Source organism: Nicotiana tabacum, chromosome 14, assembly GCF_000715075.1.
Source record: "Nicotiana tabacum cultivar K326 chromosome 14, ASM71507v2, whole genome shotgun sequence".
Taxonomy (NCBI): domain Eukaryota; kingdom Viridiplantae; phylum Streptophyta; class Magnoliopsida; order Solanales; family Solanaceae; genus Nicotiana; species Nicotiana tabacum.
The window spans coordinates 54,618,132-54,628,590 of record NC_134093.1 but is presented as its reverse complement, the minus strand read 5'-3'; the positions used below and the strand labels follow the sequence as shown (position 1 = coordinate 54,628,590).

At 36.8% G+C, this 10,459-nt stretch overlaps 1 protein-coding gene across 1 annotated transcript; it reads right to left on the bottom strand.

The window, feature by feature from the left end:
* Positions 1–2,011: 2,011 nt before the first annotated feature.
* Positions 2,012–4,950, bottom strand: LOC107823556 (uncharacterized protein C24B11.05). The gene is made up of 8 exons (XM_016650232.2): positions 4,763–4,950; positions 4,333–4,398; positions 4,115–4,212; positions 3,934–3,971; positions 3,726–3,813; positions 3,421–3,630; positions 3,244–3,309; positions 2,012–2,363 (listed from the first exon to the last, which is right to left on the bottom strand). The coding sequence occupies exons 1-8, from the start codon at positions 4,821–4,823 to the stop codon at positions 2,196–2,198; spliced, it is 795 nt and encodes a 264-aa protein (XP_016505718.1). The 5' UTR covers positions 4,824–4,950; the 3' UTR covers positions 2,012–2,195.
* Positions 4,951–10,459: the final 5,509 nt, after the last annotated feature.

Below are 10,459 nucleotides of genomic sequence, written 5' to 3'. Positions count from 1 at the left end.
TACATTCATTTATTTTGGTCATTGAACAATTTGTAGGTTGCTTTAATGTTGGGTTTTGTTACCTTAGAGTAAATATTGAATTCCGAATTTTTCGTGTTATATTTGTTATGCCTGAACTCCTTCATCGTATATGAATTTTCGAACACTAAACCTTCTTCTTGTGTACTGGAGTTGATCTTCCGAGGAGTCTTTTGCCTATCTCCGAATTTGTATTCTGTCTGTTTCGCAAGTTGGTTGAACAGTTCCTATCACATGTCCTTTTTTAAACGGTACATGTGTCATGTGCGTTTTTTTATCAATACAATTGCCCTTGCTGCTAATATAACCTCTTCTTAATAAGTAAAGAATTGAATAGTAGTTTACTTCTTCCCCTGTAATGTAATGATAACACTGTTTTTCTACATAAGAAGACAAGTGCAAACTTGTCGGTGGAATGATACCTCATCATCAAGCCACCTTGTTAGCGATAGATGTGCTAATTATTATGCTTAATTGGAACTTCTTTTTCTTGATGTAAGCGTTAACTCAATTATTTATTTTTTTAAAATATGTTGTCCATTTGTTGTATATTAGTATTATATACATGATATTCTCGGCTAATATGACCTTCCCAGTTGTAGCCATCGTATGTTCATGATCACAACGCAGCATTCTTGCTCAGCAACAACTTAGCATATATAATAGGAGTAATATAACTATGGCTAACAGGAGGAACCTGATAATCAATAAATGAGGATATTATTGAGAGACAACATTTATATCAGCGTAGGCAAAAAAAACCAAAAAGTGACTTATTATAACTATTGAAATAAAAATGTATAGTATGGGTGTACATGTAGCAAAGCATCTAGTGCTGATAATGTTTGGAGGAGCCTCAAGAAAATATTTTTCATAAACTCACCTATCATCCTTATTTGAGTAACACTGACAATATATATAGACGCACCACCAACTCATCATATAACGAAATCAAATGACATAATGTGGTTTCAATACTGTTGGTTAATTAAAATACAACATCAACTTTAGCATTGAAAGCAACAATGCTTGTTGGTTTCCAACCTATCTATTAATTCAAATAAATTATTGGATAAGATATTATCAAGTATGTAAAGTCAATGTTTAATATTGAGCGAAATATATAAACGGTCCCTTTAATTAATCTTAACATCGAGAATTAATTTTCGTTCAGATATTTCAAGCCTTTAACAAAATAGGTCAACTAAACACTAAGAGACCAACAAACCTCTGTTACAATTACGGGATGACGTGTCAGACGGACAAATCATTAAACACGTGTATTTGTTAAAACAAATTATGTATTAACTTTCCCTGCCGAAAAGAACATCTGCCCACCGTCGCCCGCCAAACCCCCTCCACTTTTTTTTTCAAAACCAAATAAAAAATCATCCTAACCCACTTAATTGAAGATTTTCACCAGCGAAGAACCAATTGCCAAATTCAATTGTGGTGAAATTGGAAGGTGGGGTAAAGGGAGATGAAGGAGGATAGCCTGCCAAATTCTTTATGGGTTCCTCTGGAACAAAGAAGTAAAAAAATATGCCTTCCCTGTGTAATTCCGAAAATGGTGAAGCTCGAGTGATAGCCTGCCGTTGGCGGTAAGGGGAAGGTGGAGAGAAAGTTCTGGTGCGCATATCGAATGGTGGAGGGAAAAAATGGAGAAGAAGGAGGTGGGGTCCACATTGAGTTGATGAAAAAAAGAGAGGATAAACTTCGTTAAAAAGAGTTTCACGCTCTCCCTGAGTGTAACACAGACATTTTGCCATAAGGGATTTAAGAAACATATTTTTACTTAGCACAAAGTGTCTATTTGGTCATTAGCATTTTTTATTAGGTGTTAACTTGATCGCGGAGAACAACTTAAGGGGATGTTTATATATTTTGCTTTAATATTGTGATCTCAAGTGACATGTGCTTCGACATCTTTATTTGATTCTTACATGGAGCACATATTCAGAAAGCAAGAAAATAAAATTAGCTTGAGCTTAAATTTCTGGACAAACCACCTTTCTTGTGGCTCTTCTTTTGTTATTTATATTATACACATACATAATACATATATTCACATACATTAAAGATGTTTACAAGGTTGAGATGGAGGGGGATATCAGTATATGTACACTTGTACATATGTAGTGTGGTCCAAAGACTAGACCTTGGGGTTTTGAAATAAATTAAGCACCCACAGCAGTGGCTGCAAGAAGTGAATCTAATTCACTTCCTGTGCGTCTTATCTTTTGATCTTCTTCTTGCTTGAACCATATTGCTGGAACCACTTGAAACAGATCAGTCACCATCTCCAGTGCATAGTCCGCTTCTTTGGTTTTGCTTGCTCTTCCAACCTTCAATATGGAAATAAATAGGCAAATTAAGCGTTTATACCATTAATTCACGCGCAGATCGGCTATATTAGCTACTCTATCGATTAGAATTCCCCACACTGGGAATTTTTTGGGCAAAGAACTTAACATTTCGCATATGCACGAATTTTAGTTAGTTTAGCTAGTACAAGAGGAGCATTAGTAGTAGCAAACTGAATTGATAGCTTGTTTTTTTATTCTTCCTTTAGGTGTTCTTTAGCATTGAACATCAGGTATAGGTAAAAATTTCTTTGTAGCCCCTCAGTTAAAATTTTGACCCCTTCAAAGGATATACACTTTGATTGTGATGAAGATAAGGTATTTGAGATAAGCACAAGTTAAAATATCCATCTTGTACCTTATTCTTGTCATATAGTATACCTACCATATAGTACCATTACACCTGTTGAACTTCTTACAAATTAAATCACCCAACTCTCAGGTTGGATGGGACAAAATTGTACTTAGTAACGTAGGGGGGGGGGGGGGGGACTCGGTCCAAACAAAGTCATCTTCTTTACTATTTGGTACGATTTTACTTCATAATATGCAATACAAAACTTTGATTGTTGAAAGCAGGACACTAGGGTACATAATATTTGAGATAAGAAGAAGCTAAAATATCTTCTTGTACCTTATTTTTATTAGTATATGTTTCTGTCACCTAGTACACTATTGCACTTCAGACCAAGAGCATTCTTTAAAAAAGCATATTCTATTGGGCCCAAACAACGTCACACAAGTGTAGAGTTTCGATCACTCTGTTTCTCTTCAACCTTTCCAATCTCAGCAGTCAGCAATAACGGGAAAATGGTAAAATCACAATTATCCAAACAAAAGCACAAACCGAATTAGGACTTACCAAAACTGTTCGGAGCCCCACAGCTTTCCCAGCAGCTATGTTCCGAACATTATCATCAAGGAAGAGCTAAAAACAAACACAAACCAAAAGAATCAAACTCTGAACCACAACCAATACAGCACATAAATCAAACAAATAAAGACCTAGTTGGTTAGATAAGCGGAGTATAGAGCATACCGTGCGACAGGGATCGACCTGAGCAGCTTCAATGGCGATATTCATGGCCTCCATTGAAGGCTTCAATATCACAGGAATCTCATTTGGCCGTGTTGCCCTGGACAGGTTACAATTCATAGTTTCGAAACAAATAATTTGTTCAAAACAATCCTTAATTCCTAGACGATCCAGTGCCTTTATCGCATGAATTCGATCCGAATTCGTGAAAATCTGCACATCAATCACAAAGTCCTTCATAACATATTACTAATCAATCATCATCCCTCATCAATAGGTCGCAATTTGAATCCATTTCTATAACTTACAATTCTCCTTTGATTAATACTACACAAGATGCTTCTTAATTGAGCATCCGGTTTAATCAATTCATACGGCAATCTTCCGTGCACATAGCTGTTCAGGAGGAACAAAAGAAAAATTTCAGAAAAAATAATCGCTTTTTTCAAAAACAAAATCATTCAAAATTGAGGAATTAGGGAGTCAAACTATGCAGTTTTTCTGAACATATCTCACCTATGATAATCATCAGCATCAATATCATAGCCTAATGCCTACATTAAAAGCAAAATAGATTGAAGAAAACAATTAATCGAATGATCTAGAATTGATTAATTGCAAACTATTGAAGTATCAATTAAGAAAAAGTACTGAAGTAGTATTAATTGAGAATTAAGGCTAAAAATAGGAAAATTACTCGTAAACCGGCGAGAGAGCTGCCGTAAGTTTTGAAAAGCTCAACACGCAAAACCGATGCTTTCGACTCCGGAAAACCACATTTCTCCACCAGAAAATCTGTTTAAAGCCAAACATCACAATTTTAGATAAGCGATCACAGCTCATAATGTTGAATTACTTTAATTAATTACACAATTAAAAAGCAAAAGAGCAAAAAAAAAAGAACAGAATTCAAACCGTCAATGTTCTTCTTCAATGCTTGGCCAATTCCAGTCTTGGACGAGTACAGAGTATCATCCAAATCTAAATAAAAAATTATACAGAAATATTCTCAAATCACTCAACATATTATCTCAACGAGGAAACGAAATGAAAAGTAGGACTATTAACTATAATTCACACAATTCTAACATGCGATCAGGGAAATATTTTGAAAACAAAATTCCTCTCTAACAGCTTAAAATTATAAATGATACAGTTCAGCATAAACTGATACTCTCTTTTCTAATTTATGTAATACTATTTTTTTATTTAAACATAATTTAACTTTAAATTTCTATTTTATTTAATATTTATGAATTATTTTATATTATAAGTTTTAAAAAAATTTCTTTCTGTGCCGAGTCAAACAGTATAGACAAGATAGCAAGTGAGCAAATGAACGTACCAAAAACAATAGAATCAAAAGGGGAAGAAGAATCACGAGAAGAATTGGAATATGAATCCATATTGGAGAAGGACGAATTGAACAAAACTGTATATATATAATGAAACTACGCAAATGTTAGCTGAAAGTAATTCTTTCTGTTACGTGGAAGGATGAGTACACGGAAGGGGCCTTTGAAACGGGGAGCGAAAGTGGGTATTTATAGGAGTTAAAATAAGGTGGGGAAGAGACGTAGAAAGAAGATAAGGACAAGAACGGGAAAAATGTGCTGACTCGGACAGCGTCAAGATGACAATGAGTGTAATTTGACAGCTGATGCAATAAGAAAATGGGACCCACGCGTTGTCCAATTACAGCAGCGCTACAAAATTGACAATAATGCCCCTTCTTCCATGTTGACACGTTGCTTATGATTTTTGTAATAGCTCTAAAAGAGGAAAATAAAAACAAAAAGCGGATCAATTATTGAATGCCATTTTCACGTTAATTGTGATCCTTACCAATGACAAGAGATTTTGGTGGGGAGGAAAATCTAAATTGTTTTTACAAAACAATATTTTCTGATTTTGCTAACTTAAATTCTTCAAAAAAATTCTTTTCCACTAGAATAAGAAATAATAGTTTTTAAATATATTCTTAATAGAAATTGTTCTTCTCCATCTCAGCAGTACGTTATTTATTTTCCGGTCTTTCTTAGAACTTTCTAAAATCTCATTAAATTTCATCTAAATCTTATGAGACTAATGAAATGGAAGGTTCAAGCTCTCTTCTGGACCAAAGACCTGATCTTAACGTTTTGAAATTATGACAAGAAAGGAAAAAGCAAAATGTACCCGCTCTTGCTCCGGTGGTAGTGGTGAGCACCCTCTTCTTCCAACAAAGATGTTGTGAGTTCGAATCACCCTAAGAACAAGGTGGAGAGTTCTTGGAGGGAGGAAGCCGATTGTCTATCGGAAATAGCCTCTCTACCCAGGATAGGGGTAAGGTCTGCTACACATTACCCTTCCCAGACTCCATTAGTGAGATTATACTGGGTTGTTGTTGTACCTGCTCTTGCTCTGTTTGTGCAAAAGAATGATTCTTGACTTAAATTTAATTCATAAAAGAAGTGAAATATTCTATTTTCTTTTCCCTCTTAATTCCTCATAAACAAGAATTTTCTTTTGTCCTCCTTTGTGGTTAAGTTATTTCCATTTAAAATAAAAATCAGTAGCCAAAGTGAAAGGAAAAGAAAGGAAACTTTTGATTTTCTTAAATAAAAAAAAAAAAAAAAAAAAACTTCCCCCATCAAGAATGTAATGTGTATAATAATGAGTTTAATTTGTATTTTTTTACACTTGGTCAATCAAAAGATATATGCAGATAATCCTTCATAAACAGTCAAATTCCTGGTTACTAGGTATAATAATAGGCTTTTTTATTTTTTATTTGGTTAACAAAATCTTGCAATTTTTTCAATCTCACTTGAAAATGCATTTTCAAATTTGAAAAACTGGTTCCAATTGAAAATGGAAAGTTTGCTAGTGTTTAGTTGCAAAATATGTTGAAAAAAGACATCCAAATATGTTGCAAAAATTATAACCAAACACAAATTCATCTTCAATTCAAATTTTAGTGAAATTCCAATTTGAAAAAATATTTTGAAATTCATGTTCCAAACGCCTACTAAAAATAATCGGCAGAAGTATAATATATATGATTCATGTATAATGTGTATATAACCATGTATAACCGGTATATAATCTACACATATTGGCTAGAAAAACTAAACAATGAATCAAGCCAGCTATTTGGATAAAGATCTCCTAAAATAATTACAGACGGTAAATATACAAAGCATATACTGTATACGGGTAAAATCGAACTCAGGATTTGACCGAACATCCAACACAACAATTTGGGATCGAGAGATGGTGATAAAATCCCGAAGATCGGTTCTTGCCTTACCGAATTAGCCATCGGAACCACCAGACTTTCTCTCGAGCTTATCGAGGTCATAACTGATCCCGATCATAACAGTCTCGGAATATATTGTCAGCTTATCTGACAGGGGTCCGAAATTCCAGTAACTAACCGGGCATTACGGCGGAAATCATGCAACATACCAAAAAAGGGACCAACGGTCAACAAATCAAGGACCTTTTTATATTTTATGGAATAATAGAATAATACCTTAAAAGTAGGTTCTCCTAATATATAAAGGGGGCCAATTCATGAAAGACATGGTAACATACACTCAAAAGCAATACATTATCGTTATCCTCTAAATTCTTATTTCTTTGTTATTTTAGTGTCAATTAAAGTACATTCGACTCAAGGGTAATTAGCTTTCGTAGGCCGAAATTACCCAATCCGTGTGGTTTGCCATTAATTTATCGTTATTTATTTCAATTGCAATCTAATTGATCGTTCCGTATCAAGTTAATCCGCATATCCTTTAAACCACTAACAAATTTAATTGCTATCCAATTTTGAGGTTAAACAGTTTGGCGCACACCGTGGGGCTAAGGATAATAGCGGCAATTTGATACGAATCATCATAACACACCCCATTTTACACTTGTTGTTTGAAGTGTTTCTGATTTCAGGTCAGGATTGAAATGTCAAACCCACAGTTTGTCCCTCTAAACATAGACACAGAATCCGGCCACCACGGCAGGAGCAACAATGCAACGCTTGGTAAAGAGGCAACACCGGTCAATCTTGGTAGAATCCCGGTGGTGGTTCCCATCGATGCCTATTCGCATATGGCCATCGACACAAACTAGCCCACCGACCCCGAAAACAGCATGCGCAGGGAAGTGCATTCGATTTCCCAAAACACTCACAACAATGAAAATGATGGAATCAACCTACGTATGATCTTCGAAATGCTACAGGCTCAACAGACGGCGATAGCTCAGTTGCAGAACCAAGGTCGAACACTGAGCAGGAGTGAACCCGAGCTTCCCCGAGAAGCCACCCGCAAAAACAAACCAATCTCGAAAAAAAACGAGCGAGAGTGAATCGGGGACTAACCCCGAAATCCTAAAATTGCTCGAAGAATTGACGAAACGGATAGAAATAGGGGAAAAGAAAATCGAAGCCAATGATAAAAAGATGGAAACCTATAATTCCAGGGTCTACCAAATCCAGGAGCACCCCCGATATTGAAAGGACTGGATTCCAAGAAATTTTTTCAAAGGCCTTTTCCCCCGAGCGCGGCTCCGAAGCCTATCCCCAAAAAGTTTTGCATGCCCAAAATCCCTAAGTATAACAGAACGACCGACCCAAACGAGCATGTAATCTCTTATACATGCGCCATCAAAGGGAATGACTTGGAAGATGATGAGATCGAGTCTGCCTTGTTGAAATAATTTAGAGAGACCATGTCAAAGGGAGTTATGATATGGTACCACAACCTTCCTCCTAATTCTATTGACTCATTTGCTATGCTTGCAGATTCCTGCATAAAAGCACATGTCGGTGCTATAAAGGTCGAGACCAGGAAGTCACACCTTTTCAAAGTAAAGCAGAGAGATAACGAGATGCTCAGAGAGTTTATTTCTCGATTCCAGATGGAACAGATGGATTTGCCCCCGGTCACGGACTATTGGGACGTTCACGCTCTCACCCAAGGACTCAACATTCGAAGCTCATTGGCTTCACAACAGTTGAAATAGAACCTGGTAGAATATCCAACCATCACTTGGACCGACGTCCATAACCGATATCAATCAAAAATCAGGGTCGAGGATGACCAACGCAGGACCCCTTCCGGATCTGTACACCATGTCAGGATCATCGACCGAGTCAAGAGAGACACCGATCACGAACCTAGATCAAACCGGGATCGGTATCAACCGTACAATTGGGACCGAAGAAGCGGTAGATCCGGGCGAAACCCTATGAGAAATGAAAGAAGGAATGATCGAGGACAGAACAACCGAGGAATTATGGGCAAAAATAGCTTCGACAGGACCATCGGGCCTAAAGACGCACCGAGACTATCAGAGTATAATTTTGGCATCGATGCCTCTGCTATCGTGTCCGCCATTAGAATAGAGTAGGGCTCACCAAAACCTGCTGAATAGAGAGTGACTGCTAATGAGGACCAAAGCTGCACCGCTGATGAACCACCTGCATCCATTGAAGATGCAGCGCCCCCGGCTAATGGGACGTTAGTGCATATGGAATAGTACTAGTATGTAAAGCTAATTGTCCTCTTTCAAAATAGAATACCAGTGTACGAGAGGGAAAACCATGGAAACAACAATCAACAATCAATGCTATCCAATTTCCAAGTTAAAACATACTAATTTCCAAGATACGAAGATAATATTATTTTTGGTTGGGAGATCTTTAGCACCGATATACCACTGTTTGCAATACCACTGTTCGCAATATCAATGTTCACAATACCAATACCACTGTATATTTAGCACAGAGTATGATCATGACCCGATCGGCTAGGCTGTCTCATTCAAGACATCAACTTTAATCATAATTTCAATTTAAATTTCCAGCACAATCACCACCATGTGTGCGGTATGGTGTCCGATCACGACCCGATCGGCTAGTCCATCTCACCACAATGCCGTGTGGATCGACATCATCTTTTTCTATCAATCATCTCATCCCAATTAAGGGGAATAATTTTATCACATCAATCTCATCCCAAATAAGGGGAATAATTACAATCCACTCCCTACACCGGCACGTGTAATTTCGGGGTTAGGTTATTTCAACCTACATTTCCTCGGTGACTATCGATACTCCCAAAAATATTTTTAATTTGTTTACAAAGGAAACAACAATACAAATGCATTTATCTCATAACCTTCCATACCGTATATAGCCTCATTGGCACTTTCAACAACTTTTAACATCATTATTTCATTGGCTCTCTTGGCCATACATATGATTCATCATTCATGGCACGATGACCGTATTTCATATTCCACACTTTTCTTTCTTTCCTTTCATGGATCTTCACCATAAATATCAACAAATAGAATATTTCGGAAATCACAACTTTAGGTTCATTAGTAATGAAGACTTTAAACACGATGAATTTCTTTCCAAGAAATAGAATAAAATGATTGGCAATTGAAGTACAAGTTAAAATCATAACCGAGTAACACATCATTTATTCTTGAAACATTTTCCCCACAAAAAGGCAATACACAATTTCAACTCACGAATGTGTAAGAATGCAAAACACATCGAAACTACTGACAACAACAACAACAACAACCCAGTAAAATTCCACAAGTGGGGTCTGGGGAGGGTAGAGTGTACGCAGACCTTACCCCTACCCCAAGGGATAGAGAGGCTATTTTCGATAGACCCTCGGCTCAAGCAGACAAAAAAGATAATATATCAGTACCAATAACAGAAGGCATAGAAATAATAACAACATCATAAGTATTAGAAAATAGATGAAAGACAATAACAGTAACACTTTAGAAAGGCTCGGTACTATGAAAAGTGAAAGAAAAGTGTGGACACAACAATAACCACCAGCACTCTAGGACACACCCTATCAGGCTATACTCTCACACGGTACATAGTAAAAAGAGCTCCACCACCTCCTAACCTACAACCCTAATGCTAGACCTCCACACCTTCCTATCAAGGGCCATGACCTCGGAAATCTGAAGCATCGCCATGTCTTGCCTGGTCACCTATCCCTAATACTTCTTGGGCTGCCCTCTA

Coding starts and splice junctions, on each gene's coding strand:
- LOC107823556 (XM_016650232.2), bottom strand. CDS start 4,823: ATGGATTCATATTCCAATTCTTCTCGTGATTCTTCTTCCCCTTTTGAT. Junction 4,399..4,762: donor TTTTGATTCTATTGTTTTTG/GTACGTTCATTT, acceptor TTTTTTATTTAG/ATTTGGATGATACTCTGTAC. Junction 3,972..4,114: donor GCTCTCTCGCCGGTTTACGA/GTAATTTTCCTA, acceptor CTTTTAATGTAG/GCATTAGGCTATGATATTGA.